The sequence below is a fragment of the Ailuropoda melanoleuca genome, chromosome 9 (assembly GCF_002007445.2).
Source record: "Ailuropoda melanoleuca isolate Jingjing chromosome 9, ASM200744v2, whole genome shotgun sequence".
Lineage (NCBI taxonomy): Eukaryota > Metazoa > Chordata > Mammalia > Carnivora > Ursidae > Ailuropoda > Ailuropoda melanoleuca.
Window position 1 is genome coordinate 63,122,626 of NC_048226.1, and position 17,957 is coordinate 63,140,582.

At 39.0% G+C, this 17,957-nt stretch overlaps 1 protein-coding gene across 5 annotated transcripts in view; it reads left to right on the forward strand.

Annotated features, from left to right (window-relative positions):
- ESRP1 (epithelial splicing regulatory protein 1) overlaps positions 1-17,957 on the forward strand; it is a 57,023-nt gene that overhangs the window by 22,626 nt on the left and 16,440 nt on the right. For 4 of the 5 annotated variants that reach the window (XM_019807330.2, XM_019807327.2, XM_019807328.2 and 1 more), the window contains exons 11-13: positions 2,968-3,186; positions 5,319-5,517; positions 9,184-9,352. In XM_019807330.2, the coding sequence (XP_019662889.1) occupies positions 2,968-3,186; positions 5,319-5,517; positions 9,184-9,352 (587 nt within the window). The remainder of the gene's footprint in view (positions 1-2,967; positions 3,187-5,318; positions 5,518-9,183; positions 9,353-17,957) is intronic. The other variant, XM_002926583.4, reaches the window with a different exon arrangement.

The following is a 17,957-nucleotide window of genomic DNA, read 5'->3' on the forward strand; positions in this document are numbered from 1 at the left end:
ACATAATTTATTTAGAAATTCTATTGTAGAATAGAATGCGCCTGGGTGACTCAGTCGTTAAGCGTCTGCCTTCAGCTCAGGGCGTGATCCTGGAATTCTGGGATCGAGCCCCACGTCGGGCTCTTCTGCTGGGAGCCTGCTCTTCCTCTCCCACTCCCCCTCCTTGTGTTCCCTCTCTCGCTGGCTGTCTCTCTCTCTGTGTCAAATGAATAAATAAAATCTTAAAAAAAAAAAAAGAAAGAAAGAAAAATTCTATTGTACATTTAGGTTGGCTTTTTTTCATGCATAAGAAATTTCTAGATAAACATGCTTAGGAAACTCTCAATTTCTGATTGAGTCTTTAGAACTGGATGGGGTGAGCTTTTAAGGTTTTTAATATCTTACCAAATTTATTTCCCAAAAAGCTTGATCAGTTCCATACTGCTGTTGATAGTATAAAGGGTCCTTTTGTCCTATTATTCTCTTTCAGAATTCAGAAATGTTTTTGAGACAAGATGGGACAATCAGTTGCCCAAAATGATCCAGACATGAAGCCGTCTGTAGGGTTTCAAGCCTTTTGGCTATTCTTCTTGACTTACCAGCTTAAGGGTCTTTAAGAGTCTTTGATTTTCTTCTGTATCTGGAGATCATGCAGACTGCTTCACATGTAGCTCTTCCAACTTAATCTACTTGGGTCCCCTACTAGAATAGAGCATCTGTAATGGTACATTTTATCTTTCTTACAAGCAATTAGGACACTGACTCTACTGTCATTCCTATGAGTTCATAAAATGATTATTGTCTAGCTTTCTGCAGAGCCCATTGTGCATTGTGATTTGAAACAATTGCCCAAAGTTGAAAAGAACCTCTCACCTGTTAGGATACTGACATGATTTTTATCCCTGGAATAAACATAGGTGACATTTTAAGCTAGTTCTGCATCCTGATGTTCTAGTGCTCTTGAACCCTAAACTGTGAACAGACGTGTAATTTAAACAGTCCTGTACCTTGTTGAGAGTGAGCATCATAAATTCTGAATTTCTAAAATATGCGAAACATGCTTGAGGCTTCAAACATTCAACACATCAGTGCCAAACCAGAGGGGGGGGGCAAATAAGATTTTAGATCTTTAATTGGAAGAACAGTGTTATGGAAATCTTGGCCTAGAATAGACTGCTCCAGGGCCTCGGCTACTGTACGTTACTTGGTTTAGGTACCGAGTGTGCTGCCTCTGCGACTTCACCATGATGAGGTTTGGGTGACAGATGAGCTTCCTCTCCAGCCCCTGTCCTACCGATTTAAGGAATGCTGAAGTACTTCGTCTTTTCATTCCTAACAGTCATTTCATTCAATAACTGCTTGTACACCTCCTGCTTGGCAGGTATCGGAAGGTGCTTGAGCATTTCCTGTGCTGAGTTCGTCTGTAACCATACTGACTTTCTATTCATGTTCATCCCATCGTGTTTGTGCTGTGTCTGGATTATTTTTGTAATTTTTAAAAAATGTTGCCGTCTCTGAAGTTTCTTTGGCTGTGTTGTATTCTTTGTTTTCTGTCACCTCTTACTTAGCAACTGGACAGGGTGGGAGTGAGGAAATTAGGGCAATTTGGGGGGAGCGTTTTGATTCCTTATTTTCAGTTCAAGGGATGATTAAGGCTACAGTGGTAAGTTAGAAAACTTAGGGATGTCACATATGCTGTGTGCGCAAGGACCTAATATTATAAACTAGTAGGCATGTTCTAAACTAAGGCAAAGGTAGACCAGGACCTTATAATTTTTTTTTAAGATTATTTATTTCTTTGAGAGAGAGAAAGAGTGAGTATGAACTGAGGGCGGGGGGCAGAGGGATAGGGAGAAGCAGGCTCCCTGCTGAGCAGGAAGCCCCACGTGGGGCTCGATCCCAGAACCCTGGACCATGACCTGAGCCGAAGGCAGACGCTTAACCAACTGAGCCACCCAGGCGCCCCTTTAAATTTAAAAAAATTTTTTAAAGATAGACTAGAACCTTACAGTTTTGCCTGGGAGTAATCCTTTTTCCTAAATACACCTAACCTCTCATTCATTTTCAAGACAGCCAAATTCTATGACTTTAAAAGATAGTGGCAAGACAGAGCATCTTGACTATCTCAAATTCACATAAAAACCGATTATTTTGTGGTCACTAAATAATTTTTTTTTCATTTTTACATTACTAGCCATTCTGTCTTGGGCTTTATACATTGTTATAAATGTTGTATTACATTATAATATAATCCAGAGTCACTGTTTGACCTGTGGTTTCTTACTGTGTCATTCTCTTGCTTGGGTTTGGAAGTAGAATGTGATAACAATACTAAGGGGAACACCATGCTTCGTGAAACGAAATCTAGTAGACTGCTACAAAAGTTCACATTTAGCAGTATGTCCAGATTGTTATACAAGCAGCATACTTTTCAGGATATTTGTCCTGAGACCGTGAAGTACTTGTCCAGTAGACCAGTCCTTAATCGAAGCACATCGTATTGTGTGTGGCCTGTGCCTTAGCATTCATTTGACAAAAGTGTGGGTCTCATGCTTTCGCCGCTGAGCAGTGTGAATCCCTTTCTCCATAGGTGCTTCTCAAACTTGAATATGCTTAAGAATTACCTGGGGCTCTTGTTAAAATGCAGGTTCTGGGGGCGCCTGGGTGGCTCAGTCGTTAAGCGTCTGCCTTTGGCTCAGGGCGTGATCCTGGCATTCTGGGATCGAGCCCCACGTCAGGCTCCTCCGCTGGGAGCCTGCTTCTTCCTCTCCCCACTCCCCCTGCTTGTGTTCCCTCTCTTGCTGGCTGTCTCTCTCTCTGTCGAATGAATAAATAAAATCTTTAAAAAAAAATGCAGGTTCATGGAGTAGGTCTGGGGTAGAACTGAGATGCTGCATTTCTAACACGTCCCACACTGCTGCTGTGCTCGTTGTGGACCACGTTAGAGGAGCAAGGCTCTAAATCACTTCTCTTTTGCTTCGAGTACAGGTGCTGAATCGATTCTCATCGGCCCCTCTTATTCCACTTCCAACCCCTCCCATTATTCCAGTACTACCTCAGCAATTCGTGCCCCCTACAAACGTTAGAGACTGTATACGCCTTCGAGGTCTTCCCTATGCAGCCACAATTGAGGACATCCTGGACTTTCTGGGGGAGTTTTCCACAGATATTCGAACTCATGGGGTTCACATGGTATTGAATCACCAGGTAAGGAGTAACTTATTGGAAAGCTGATTTGCTTATTCTTAGGATCAAAGGCTCTCTTCCAGTTTAAAAAAAAAAAAAAAAGTACAGGTGTTCAATCAGCGGTATCAGAAGCCTTTAAGGAAAGCTTTAACTGTTGATGCAGGAGGTCTTTGAGATGAACTCCAGAAAGAATTTTGTCATTAGCATGGTAATTTAAATTCAGCTCTGATTCCACGGTTGCTTATATCCACCAAATTACCAGTAGTCTCAGGAAGGATACAAACACATTATCCATCTAACACAACATTTTACTGTTACAGCTACTGAGCTTTGCTGTTGTAGTGTGAAAGTGATTGTAGACTGTATATAAACCAAAGAGCGTATCTGTGTTCCAGAGTACTTTTTATCTATAGACTGGTTAGAACTCGCTTATTTTATATATATGACATCAAATGAGATTTAGTAGAGTGCACACTTAGTAAGGATTTGTATCTGTTCCACCTGGAGCAGTATGTGATCATAACATGAGCTCAAATGTGTTAATGAATTATTGAGAAGCCTCTATCAAAGGAGAGCCAAATTCTAATGGTGTACAAGGATAAATTCTAAGCATATTAAAAGTAGTTCCTGTCTTGGTGTCTCTTGATTTTTGGTTAAACAAAATTAGTCCTACTAGTTGACAAATTATTTACCATTATTGTGTGCTATGATAAACGGGACAGAATTTTTAAAAACCTGTAAACCAAGTGTTCCTAATTAAAATTTTTGAACTCTTAAAAGCAAGGTTGCATTAGTTTTTAAAAATGTTTTCTGTATTGGAAATAACATTTTTCTAAATTGCTAGTCTGTGTATGAGGAATCAGAAAACCTCCTGAGCCCCTGGCTTGGTTTTCCACACCAGCACATGCTCATTCTAACTCTCATTTCAGTATTAAGCTATGCAACTTTTAATCTATGTACCCTCTCAGCATGCTTCACTGGTGGGAGTCCTTTTGAATAAAACTTCCCTACAATTCAGCATTGCCAGGAAATTGTTCGGTTTCTCTTTGAGCACCATATCTGATAACCTAGGGGCTATTATTGTTCTTTGATTAACCAGAGTGGACATATTTGCCTCTTATTGACCCATTTGACTTATCGTGATTGCATTTGGGAAAAATGCTTCTTTAATGATGGATGAGATTTTAGCTGTCTTGAAGAGGTTAGGTTTCCATCTTGGACTGGGTTTCCCTGGTATCCCTAATTTCCCTGGTATGGTAACTCTTATGGTAACTTGCATGGTTATAATGTGCACTAAGTAGTCCCTTAGAGACTTTTAAAGAAATCCATAAAAAAAGAAAGGAGTCTTAAAAGCCGATCGTGTCTTTTTCTCCCCCATAAAATGTCCATGTTAAAGAAAACCAATGTGTTCTGGCTCTGTGAAACAGAAGTCTTCCAGCTTGGCTTTAAACAGGATTTTTAGCAAGCTATTAGTAATAGAGGAAATGTCTATAAACACTTGTCTGACCAAGGTTTAAAGTGGAGGTACTAGGGAAGAGGTGAGAGAAGGACTCCTAAGCAAGGCTCGTAATATAGCTTTCACCTGCCCTCACTGCTTTGCAGTTCCCATTTCCTTTTCCCCCTTCTCTCTTCCCAAGCCCACATCCCAACCTAGGCTTCAGGGAGAAGGGAAAGGGATGTTGCAGGTCAGTAATGGACAACTGAGAGCCATCACAGAACGCTGGTTTCTTCAGCTTCATGTAGGAGCATACATAAAGCTCTTATACTGGTTCTGTCCCTGGTTCTTCTCAATCAGATAAGATTTAATCGGATTTTTCAGAAAGGCAAAACACAATATACAATCCTATACTTTGAAACCACAGTTATAAGGAGACCCTCTCAAAACCCTGTAAATCTGATACTGATTAGCAGTAATGAGAAAGGATCATTTTCAACTATGAGCTCTCAAAACTTTCTCCAACATTTTGTGGGCCATTCTGGTAATTAGGTGATAAAATGCAAGTTAGATTTCAGTAGGCAACACTTGTCACCCAGATTTTGTGGCTAAAATGTCTGTACTATGGGTGATTGTCACTTTGCATGTTTTGTAAGCAACCATTTCCTTGTTGAAGGAGACAGTCTCCTTTTGTTTTTATTCTCCCCCACGCGCTCAGGGCCGCCCATCAGGAGATGCCTTTATCCAGATGAAGTCTGCGGACAGAGCATTTATGGCTGCACAGAAGTGTCATAAAAAAACCATGAAGGACAGATATGTTGAAGTCTTTCAGTGTTCAGCTGAGGAGATGAACTTTGTGTTAATGGGGGGCACTTTAAATCGAAATGGCTTATCCCCACCGCCATGTAAGTTACCATGTAAGTTTTTCTTGGGTCTTGGCGCTCTTCTACGCTATATGCTGGTAGGTGCTTAAGCTGCTTTCATAACTGTCTATGCCCCTGGTTCTTTCTAAGGCAGGTGAGATGGTTACATAAGGCTTTCCCGTCTGAAATCGGTAGTATCTGGTAATCATTTAAGACCTTGGTTGTGGACACCCATAATTAGAGATGCTACGAATACCTCCTTTCGAATTATATTCTTGCTTTTCCAGTGATAAGCACTTGATTTCTGAAGCTTAATGTGCTCAAGATAAGCACTGACTCTGGGAGGCAACCTGGCTATGTAGATATTTTAATACGCATTTAAAGGTGAAATAAGCATGGCTGAATCCTTTTTCTTTTCCTTTTTTTTTTTTTTTTTCTTCTTGGTAACACCTTAAACTTTTTTTTTTTTTTTTTTGGAAGGGTGATTTGGTGCCCACTTTGCGTTTTTAATTTTTTGAGCATTAAGTATTTCTTTGGAAAGGACAATCTGGGGAGCACTTCCCTTGCTCTCCAGGATATCTGGAATGAGCAAGTTATTAAAAAATATAAATGCGTAAATAAATTAGCCAAAGTTTCCATTGGATCGCAGGATCAGTGCTTAATTTCAAGCCATGCTCTTGCTCATTGGCACCTGGGTGCAAGCCATCTGGAATCCTGTGTGAGAGGAATAAGCCCTTTAGTCTGGAGACCATGTTGTGGTTAGTGACTAAGGAACATTTGCAGATCTGATGTTAAAACTTGAATCTTTTTGACTCACTTTTCACTTTTGAATAAGACATACCTTGTTAGGATCCATGCTGGGTATGTTTAAAGAATGTAGACTTGGAATATAGTCCAACGATAATGGAGAAAGCTACCTGGATTACGTACTTGATCCCAGTAAAATAGAGTGTGTTTAGGACGTCACTTTCTGTAAAGAGGGATCTATATGAATAAAACTATTTTTTTTTAAAGATTTTTTATTTATTTATTAGACAGAGATAGAGACAGCCAGCGAGAGAGGGAACACAAGCAGGGGGAGTGGGAGAGGAAGAAGCAGGCTCATAGCTGAGGAGCCTGACGTGAGGCTCGATCCCATAACGCCGGGATCACGCCCTGAGCTGAAGGCAGACGCTTAACCGCTGTGCCACCCAGGCCCCTGAATAAAACTATTTGATAGACTATTTTTCATAGAACATTTGGTGGGGCTTAATCCTTTTTTTCCCTTGGACTTCCTAAATGCTAATAATTCCATTCATCTGCTGCTTGCTGTTGGTGACTGTCTTAAGAGTTGATGACTAATGAGTGTCAAGTTCTGGAAATTTATGATTGGGTTTAAGTGGTGTCTTAAAGTAATCTTGGTCCTATGTATTCTGTCTCTAAACCACTGATAATGTCAGTAACTTTTATAATTTCCTTGAGTGATAATCTATCAAGCATTGTGAGATAAGGAAATTTCTTCATGCTGTGTAACCCAAATTATTCTGCTATGGTATCCTTTTACTTCTCTCTCTTCCTGGTGGAAAACTGGTCATTACAGACTTACCTCATAAGACTTTCATTTTTTTTCCCCCCTTTCCTTTCACAAGCCCTAAGGTAATAGAAAAAATTTAAAATGCCTTTTTCCACATAAAAATAGATTTCCATGTATTTTAATACTCCCCAAAAATGTTAACCAAAATTGACTACTTGCTGTTTTAGTTCACGAGTTCACTCATTAAAAAAAAAAAAAAAAAAAAAAATTCCAGTTGAAAAATCTNATACATGCTAATGTTATGCCTATTCAACTGGACTTATTTTTTCCCCCTACCAACTCATTTGAGGTGATTTCCTATTTTTACAGCAACCAAAAACATTAGAGAAATTGCACATTTTTTTTTTAATTTACTCTCAACAACTAAAGAAGTTAAAATAGTGATTGCTTAATCCCCCCTGAGGAGTTTCTTATTAAATCTGGGAAAGAAACACCACTACAGTCTCAGTGTTTTTAAAGTTTTAAACTGTGTTTATTGAAATTTTAACTTTTTCAAAAAGTTGAACATTTGAAGGTAAACTCCACTTTTCTAATCTGTGAATATACACATGTGATTCTCTTTTAGTAGTGTAAGAATAGGTGTCATTTCATTTGAGGAATATCCAAACCTGGGCAGCCTAATCTATTAACAAAAATTTCAACCTTTTTATATATTGTCCTCTCACAAATTACTTGATAGTTTTGAAAGCAAGGTAACGGGCATAGGCTTTATAATTTTCTATATGACTTAGGTGCCTCAATTTGTTCTATTTGCCATTTTGTGGAATCTTTAAGGTCAGGAATCATAATTTTAAAACTTACCTACATTACGTATTGAACATGCAGCACAGTTTTTGGTGAATTACGAAGGAGAGACCTAAAAGCTCAATGTGAGATCGATACGTCGGTCTTTGGTTTATGGTGCCCTGTGCAGCCGACTCTCTTACTCATCTCCGTACATGTGTGGAAACTCCAACACAAAAGACAATAGAGATTTTCCTGTGAAAAGGTGTCCCTTGGGCCTCTACTATTTGCAAAATATATTAGATGGTTCTGGGTGCAAAAATTAAAGTCAAGAATTCCAAATTCAGGCCACCATTCCGTGATCTCTCCTGTTGAATGCGGATGCCCTGGATTGTTGTGTTCACCCCACATGTTACAGCTACAGAGCAGTAACGGGTGTGACTTAAAAGAGTTATGGGACCTGGACTGAATAACTAGAAGATCATAGAATTTCATCTTTTCTGTTTTCTATTTAACCTGAGTCAGCTTTTTTATCAGTCAACTCTCAGGAAGACTTAAGCCTGTTTTTCTTGAGTTATTTATCAGGCTGGGTAATGGGGGTTGTTGTTGGTGGCGGTGGTGGTGGTGGTTGTTATTTGTTTTTTAAAAACAGGTCCAAAGATGTAGATGAGTGTTTCAAAGCCCATCATTTGGTGTTCATTTAGGTGGAAATAATGCAGAGTTGATCTACTCTTAGGTCAGTGCACTCTGCCACCATCTATGCTTTGGCATAATGCGTGGAGCTCATGAAATCATTTTTATCCTAACCATTTTCATCTTCCACTGTACTACAGAGTGGATAACAAGATGAAAAAGAAGCACAGCTCTCAAAAAAGCAACAACAACCCAGCTTTTGGTGTAAAATAATACTAAATGTCCTGTGTTTCTTTCCTCAAAGGGGTAGTTTATGGTGTAACTGGCACTCGGGTAGAAAAAAATACATACACGTGTCATGAAATAGTTGAACAGACTTAAAAATCCATTTGATAATTGGTTTTTCCCAATTTCTAGGTCTTTAGGCTTTGAGATGATTTTTAGGTGTTATCTATATAATCAAAAGGAAGTTGCTTGGACTTTTTAATCAAATTTTCTATGGAAGATGAGGATTCAGTGATTGAGTTGAAGATTAACCAAAAAATTACCCAACATTAAAGAAAATTTTTTTTCAAACTTTTAGAAGATGACACATTTGAGAAATTTCACATTGTCAACAAAAATTTCAGAAAATACTAATTACATACAATAAAAAAAAGTTGCTTGGGAAGATAAAGAACTGGTCTCCTTAAAAATGTATGTCTGTGTGGAACGGTGACATTATGACTTTAGAGGTAGCACAAGTGTCCGTTGTGACAAATGTCTCAAAGTCTCTCTCTCTGCTTATTTAGGCCTGTCCCCTCCCTCCTACACATTTCCAGCTCCTACAGCAGTTATTCCTACTGAAGCTGCCATTTATCAGCCCTCTGTGCTTTTGAATCCACGGGCACTGCAGCCCTCTACCGCATACTACCCAGCGGGCACTCAGCTCTTCATGAACTATACTGCGTACTATCCCAGGTAAGGCTCTGATGGAAGTGGAAATGAGGGACAGAAACAAAGGACTCCTTTGATAGGCAGTGCCTGAGTTCACAAAAGAATATTGTCTGCCATTGACGAACAGGATGACAGGCAACAGCTTCTGTCCTATCTCTCTGGCCAAGAAGGTTCTTTCAAGACCAAAATAAGCTCATTTTTTAACCATATATTGACAGCAGGATCTTTTAGGTTACCTATGTATACAACTTTCCTTTTTTCCTTCTCCTGTCTTAGGGCCGTAAGTAAGTAGCACTGCAAGCGTTGCAACAGCGTGGCAATATTCTGTGAACAGATTATGAAAGAGGAAAATCCATAAGAGCAATTATATTTTTAAGTAGCATCCATTCACATGTCGACCCATAATAAATAAAAGCTGTTTCAAATTTTATAGGACTTCTATTCTTTCCCCCCTCTAAATTAGCACTAACATGTCCGAGATGAGATTATTCAGTACGTTCTTAGAATCAACATATTTTTAATCTGATTCATTCTTTTTAGTTGTGCTCAGTTTCTGGGAGGCAACAGGTATAATGGAGAGAAAGCTGTTGGTCTGAAAGTTGGGAGACCTGAGATTTAGTCGCAGCTCTTAGTGTAACTGGGGCAAGTCACTTAACATTTCTGGTTCTTAGAAAATGATGGGATTACCAAGTTTTTGAAAGTCCTTTCTAAGTCTGATTGCTTGTGATTCTCACTTGGATGTATAATGACCTCATTCTCAAAATTTTCTTTTCAAAAAGATCGGTTTGGCCAGTAACTGGTTCATTATTAAAATAAAATTTTATTTTATTAAAACTTTATTAAATTACATTTTCATTAAAATGCAATTTTACTTTGGCACAAGTGATGTTGCTCAGAATTTTAAAAATTACATTAGGCCTCATTTTTCCTTCCCCAGCTATTTTGACTACATGTTTTGAGTACACCCACCAATATGTAAGTGAGGTTTTTCGATAAGTGACCGGGAAGTAACCTATCCATCCCCATAGTTGCTCTATCACATGGTAGTTTTTTTTTCTCTCTCCATCTAGTTTTCTAGAAGGGAGCAGAAACTGTAGAATCTCAGCAGTGAATCATGTGGCCTCTGTTAATTACATTTGTTATTTTTGTTAGGTATTTTTAAAACATTCATAAATGCTATTGCACATATTCTTTATTCTACTGGGGAAGAATAGGGACAAAGCCATAATAATTGCCAGTTGGCCCTATATTGAAGGTTTGAAAAGGCTCAGATGCATGAGTGATTGTTCATGGTTGAGTACTGTGTCAGGCGTCTGGCCCAGTCCCAGTCTGTCACCTACTCTGGACCCTTTGACAATCATTTGCTAGTCGTGGGCTCTGGTTATAAGAAAGATCTTTGTCTACCTTTCTTACACTATCAGGATGTCAGGAGTGAAATGCATTGTTCCTCTGGGTGCCTGGTGCTGTTTTTCCACTCTAGAATACATTTGCAGAGTATCCAATTCCATCATTGACTTGTAATCTGGACCCTATGAAAAGAAGGAATCCCTTAGAAATAGCTGGCTAACATGGTAAGATGGGAATTTGAGTCTTGAATGTAAGGCCCAAAGTCAAGAGAAACTGACGTTTATGGCTTAATACCGTCTGTCGTTTTGGGCCCCTGGCTATAGGTTAATTTTTTTTCTAGTAGTTACAAAGTTTGTAAGGCCCTCATTGTTACATATAAGAATATGGAAGTATAGTGAGTAAAAGTAGGCTCCCATTTTATACACCTCTAAGTCTAGAAGCAGTCACTATTATTGGTTTGGTAATAAAGACATATGTGTGTACTTCTAAATAATGTGGCATACTTAACATGTACTCCTCACTTGTCCCTTTTTTTTTTTTTTTTAAACTTGCCGCTAGGTCTTTGACATCTTCCCTAAGGAATATGTATATATTTACCTCATTCTTGTAACTTCATATGATGTCACAAGGGTAAAAATACATCAGAATTTAACAGTTCCTTTATTTTTAGATCTCTAATTTAAAAAAATGTTTCTCTGTTAAACAAAGCTCATATTGATCTTTAAATACTTACATTTCTGTAGGACAATTTCATAGAAATTGAATTTTTTTAAAAAATACTAATCTTTAGAGCATGCAAGTCAGGGGAGGGACAGGGGGAAAGGGAGAAGCAGAGTCCCCACTGACTATGGTGCCCAGTGTGTGGCTCTCAGTTTCACGACCCTGAGATCATGACCTGAGTCAAAGTCAAGAGTTGGATGCTGGGGTGCCTGGGTGGCTTAGCCGTTAAGTGTCTGCCCTCAGCTCAGGTCATGATCCCAGGGTCCTGGGATCGAGCCCCGCACTGAGCTCCCTGCTCTGCTGGGAGCCTGCTTCTCCCTCTCCCACTCCCCCTGCTTCTGTTCCCTCTCTTGCTGTCTCTGTCAAATAAAATCTTAAAAAAAAAAAAAAAAAAAAAAAGTNAAAAAAAAAAAAAAAAAAAGAGTTGGATGCTTATCCACCTGAGCCACCCAGGTGCCCCAGGAATGAAATTTTTAATTGAAAGTCATGTATATTAAATTAAAATTAGGGGCTCCTGGGTGGCTCAGTCATTGGGCGTCTGCCTTCGGCTCAGGGCGTGATCCCGGGGTCCTGGGATCGAGCCCCACATCAGGCTCCCTGCTCTGCTGGCAGGGAGCCTGCTTCTTCCTCTCCCACTCCCCCTGCTTGTGTTCCCTCTCTCGCTGGCTGTCTCTCTCTCTGTCAAATAAATAAATAAAATCTTTAAAAAATTAATTAATTAAAATTAATACTTTCAAATCCCCTAACATAGTCCATTATTTTAATTAACATTTCCCTAATTGTAGTGAAACTACCCGCACAAAGTGTTTAAACATGGAAATGTCCTCTTATTTATACTGCAAAATCTAGAATAAAGAACAAATTCCAAACCATAAAATAATTTACAGTTTTGGCAGAATACCACTAATTTCTAATCCTACATGACTAAAAGGCATTTGAGGATATTGAAAAATCGCTGTGTAAGTTTTCAAGTATATTTTGACCATATTCCCTCACAAATGGGGAAGGCTTAAGAGAGTGTCTGTGGGGCTAAAAAAGGATATTAATCAGACACTCTTGGAGTTTTTGTTTCTTTTTAAATTAAAGTTTTTATAATTCCCTCCTTTTTTATGAAATATGTCAGTTCGACTTGAGATTAATTCAATGTGTTCATTACTTTAAGAGGTTAAGATGCTAATGTATTTTGCAGTTTTTTTAGAAAAGATTTTGAGAGAGCACGAGTGGGAGGAGGGCAGAGGGAAAGGGAGACATAGACTCCCTGCTGAGTGTAGAGCCCTACAATACAGGGCTCCATCCCAGGACCCCAAGATTACGAGCTGAGCTGAAGGCCACCACTTAACTGACTGAGTTACCCAGGCGCCCCTGTTTTGCAGTTTTCTTCTTTTTTTAAGCGTGTCCCTCGAAAAGAAGTGATTGGCTTTAACTTTTTTTTTTTTTTAAGATTTTATTTTTTAAAGTAATCTCTATCCCCAACATGGGGTTCAAATCCATCAGAGTCACATGCTCTGCTGACTGAGCCAGCCAGGCGCCCCAGTTTTAACTGTTTTTAACTTTCCATTTAACTAAGCAAACTATTATTTAGTACCTCTGTGAGATCTGTTGGGAACATGAGGATTAATAAAACATAGACTCTTTCTAGTATAGAGTGGCTGACAGAATGTGACTGTGACCCTGTGCTAAGTCAGTGACATCAGAGGTCTTCTTCAGGTAGAGGGCATTTGTCCTTATTTTACCTCTAATTTGATCTATTTAAAAATTTGAAGATAAACTCTCCAGTGGCTATGGCTCTGAGATACAGCATCTTTCATCGTAAGGATTTGGGTTACTTGAGGAACATTTAAGGAGAAAACATCAACCATTTTTATTTAAGAAGGTTTTAGCAGTCTAAATGTGTGGCTGTGACAATAACATCTTGAAGAGTAAGTGAAAAAAGGATATGTGGTTTATTTTCTGCTTGTGGACATTTCCCTCCATTTTGGAGGACAGCTTCAGTTACCCAGTATCCTAGAGCTTAGCCAAGGATATAAAGGAATTAGAAGGGCCAATGCATTTTTGCCCATCCTGCTTATCACTCAGAACTCCATTACATCACACCGTTTCTCTCCAAAAGGAGAGTCCTACCTTTTACTTTCACCTTTCATTTTTCTTAAGAAAGCATATTCTCCTTTACATCACAGCTGTAGCGCATGTGAGAAACATGCTGATTCTTCAATTCTATGCCATCTAATTTAAGGAAAGCCAGATTAACGTAAATGTCTTTATATGTATCACCTTACCTTTTGTAGGACACTGAATAAGTAACATCACCTGAACCAAGAAAGAGGGCAAGGGATATTTTATTTTTGAGTGTGCTTCATTTGGGTGCCCCATATGAAAGATTTGTTCTTTCTTGGGATAACTGTTTATTATGCAATCATCTTATTTCTCCCTAAACAATGAATATGTTTATTAAGTAATACTGAGGCATTCTGCACTGTTTGGTTTGTTATATAGCATTACTCTATTCTATTCTGAAATTCTTTGCATTTGAACCAAAAAAATACCAACCCTCTGAAAGATGCCTATGCTTTGTAGTATTTTCAATGCCTAGCTTTCAAGAGAAGTGTAATTTCATTCAGATGCAATAGTAACAAATAGTGGGGAGAGATCTCCTACACATTTTACCAAGTTTCTCCTGATAGTAACATTTGGCAGCCATTTTACTTTCTGATTTATTTGGTGAATGTTTTCTAATAGGACTAGAGAAAAGGATAAAATACATCTTTAGTATGGGGTTATATTTTTCTTGGTTATGAAAATAATTTTTTAAAAAAATTTAAATATTTATTACTACCCATGCAAACTGGAATTCAGCGTACAATGACGTGACACCAGAATATTGTAGTAATACAGTATCAAGCAGTGTTGTAATAATGGAGAAGTGCCAGGTAATTTTTGTTGGTGGGAATGATTACAACTAAGGTTTTTCAGTTTAGATGACAGTTCTAAATCACATAAACACGAACTGCTGTGGGCAGTTGACTCTGTCAGTGAGAATTCAGTATAGCTTTCATGGAAGAAGTATTCCCCTGCTAGTCTGAAGACTTTATTCATGTAATGAGCAGTCCAGGGATTTAAAATGCAAATATGCTTAACATTCTTTTTAGCATGGCAGAAAATTATAGTGCAGTGAACATCAAGGAAAAATAATGACTCAAAACACCTGATACAATTTTGTTTTTCTAAGAATTTTTTCTTAAAATATTTGCATCATGTTATTTTCAGGTGTAACTTTTAAGAAACTTAAGAATTTTCAAAGTCAAGAGGTTATCTTTTCCCTGCTTGTGACGATAGCAATATTTTGCCAATCTTGTTTCATGTATTTCAGTTTACCCCGCTATACTCTTATCCCCAGAATTTTTTAAAAATATTTTTTTTCTTTTAAGTAGGCTGCACACTCTACCCACTGAGCCAGCCAAGCGCCGCTCCTCACCCAGAACATTTTAAAGTACAAAACCTAGAGGTCATTTCTTTTTTTTTTTTTTTTTTTTTTTTTTTTTTAAAGATTTTATTTATTTATTTGACAGAGATAGAGACAGCCAGCGAGAGAGGGAACACAAGCAGGGGGAGTGGGAGAGGAAGAAGCAGGCTCATAGCAGGAGGAGCCTGATGCGGGGCTCGATCCCACAACGCGGGGATCACGCCCTGAGCCGAAGGCAGACGCTTAACCGCTGTGCCACCCAGGCGCTCCTAGAGGTCATTTCTTTCACCTGCTACTATTTGTGTGTCAAGTGTATCTTTAAAGCACCTTATTCTCAAAGCACTCATGACTTCAAAGCAGGAGAACTTAATAAAAACACATGTGTCAGTGTTGACAAAATAACCCTCTTTTACCTTTATTGCCTTAAGCATTTCCTTCGTATATATCTTTAAGAGATGACATGAAAGGAGGCCTAAAGGAAGAATTGACATTTGTCTATGAATTTTATTCAACACTTTAGATTAATGACTTTTGATTTTGATTTCCTTATGAGGTCTTTTACTTATTTATTTTAAGGATTTTTTTTTTTTTAAGATTTTATTTATTCGACAGAGATAGGGACAGCCAGCGAGAGAGGGAACACAAGCAGGGGGAGTGGGAGAGGAAGAAGCAGGCTCATAGCAGAGGAGCCTGATGTGGGGCTCGATCCCATAACGCCAGGATCACGCCCTGAGCCGAAGGCAGACGCTTAACCGCTGTGCCACCCAGGTGCCCCAAGGATTTTTATTTTTAAGTAATCTCTACACCCACCGTGGGGCTCAAACTCACAACCCCAAGATCGAGTCACATGCCTTCACCAACTGAGCCAGCCGGTTGCCCCAAGTTAATAGGTCTTTCAGACTACCTTTTTAATAAATAAAATCTTTAAAAAGCAGGGGGGGATGCCCAGGTGGTTCAGTCGGTTAAGCGTCTGCCTTCAGCTCAGGTTATGATCCCAGGGTCCGGGGATCGAGTCCCACATCGGGCTCCCTGCTCAGCAGAAAGGATGCTTCTCCCTTAACCTGCAGCTCCCCATGCTTACGCTCTCTCTGTGTCTCTCTGACAAATAAATAAATAAATAAAATCTTTTAATAAATAAATCACCTTTTTGTTTTTCCCAGCAAAAGCAAAATGCCTTTAATAGGAAGCATTTTCCATTTAAGTTCAAAATAACTAATAAACTAGAAAGATAGCCAGTAATAACCCTGCTGGAACAGGGTTGCTTCTAGAGAGGATTTCTCATTTGCCTGGGGGGGGGGAAGAGTGTAGTGGAGTTACACTACTAAATTTGTACCTCCCAATAGAGTTGTACTCTGTTCCCATTCAACAACAAGACAAAAGTGCACTTAAAAAACAGTAACCCAAAAATACCTTAAAAAATAATAACTTTTGGGGGCACCTGGCTGGCTCAGTCGGTGGAGCATGTGACTCTTGATCTCGGGTTGTAGGTTCGAGCCCCATGTTGGGTGCAGTGATTACTTAAAAATAAAATCTTAATAATAACTTATGTGAATATCCCTCTTTGGAAATTGTCTTCTGTTTCTTTGCTGAAGAGCACAAGATACCCACAATCAGAGTGCAATGCCACTTTATATTTTTCATTTAAAAAAATTTTTTTTAAGTAAAATCAGTGGCCCATGTGGGGCTCCAGCTTATGACCCTAAGATCAAGAGTCACATGCTCTACTGACAGCCGGGCACCCCTCAAATATTACTTTTAAAAAATGTTTTTCTGGGGTGCCTGGGTGGCTCAGTTGTTAGGCGTCTGCCTTCAGCTCAGGGCGTGATCCCGGCGTTCTGGGATCGAGCCCCACATCAGGCTCCTCCGCTATGAGCCTGCTTCTTCCTCTCCCACCCCATCTGCCTGTGTTCCCTCTCTCGCTGGCTGTCTCTCTCTCTGTCAAATAAATAAATCTTTAAAAAAAAAAATGTTTTTCTTCTAGGGGTGCCTGGGTGGCTCAGTCAGTTAAGCGTCTGTCTTTAGGTCATTATCCTAGCTCCTGGGATGCAGCCCCCGGGTTGGGCTCCCTGGTGAACATGGAGTCTGCGTCTCCCTCTCCCTCTGGCCTCCCCGCCCCCACTGGTGCTTTCTCATGCCTGTGCTCTCTCTCGAATAAAATCTTAAAAAAAAAAAAAAAAAGTTTTTCCTCTAAACATCTAAGAGTCTCAGTTTTACTGTTATTTTGTACTTTGAATTGAGCAAGAAGATGACCTTCAGAAAAATTTCTAGGGGCACCTGGGTGGCTCAGTTGGTAACGCATAGACTTTGATCAGGCTCTGTCCCAGGACCCTGGGACCATGACCCGAGCCCAAGGCAGACACGTAACTGACTGAGCCACCCTGGTGCCCCTGGATTAGTTTTCTTACTTTTCAGTTGTCAGATTTCTTTATATATTTTAGATGAGAGACCTTATGAGATGATCCCATTCTGTGAGTTATCTTCATTTTCTTGGTGGTGGCCTTCAAAGCACAGAAGTTTCAAATTTTGATGAAGTGTAGTTTATCAGTGTCTCATTTTCTCACTTAGAGTTCTGTTGTAATATATAACCTAAGGTTGTGGAGATTTACTAGATATTCTTGTAAGAGTTTTGTAATTTTAGTTCTTATATTTAGGTATCTTATTCAACTTGGATTAATTTTTTTATGTAGTGTGAGATAGAAGTCTAAATTCATTCTTTTGCCTGCTGATATTACATTATTCCAGCACTATTTTTTGGAAAGACAGCAAGCATACCTTGTTTTATTGTGCTTTGCTTTACTGCACTTTGTAGGGTTTTTGTTTGTTTGTTTGTTTTTGTTTTTGTTTTACAAATTGCAGACTTATGGCCAATCCTGCACCATCTTTTTCACAGCATTTACTCACTTAATTTCTCTATCACATTTTTGGGAATTTTTGAAATATTTCATAGTTTTTTATTATTTTGTTCTGTGATCAGTAATTTTAACTAGCTGAAAGTTCAAGTGGTACTTAGCATTTTTTAGCAGTAAAGTATTCTTCAGGTATATATGCTGTTTTTCAGCCTAAAGCTGTTGCACACTTAAGAGATTACAGTATAGTCTAGAC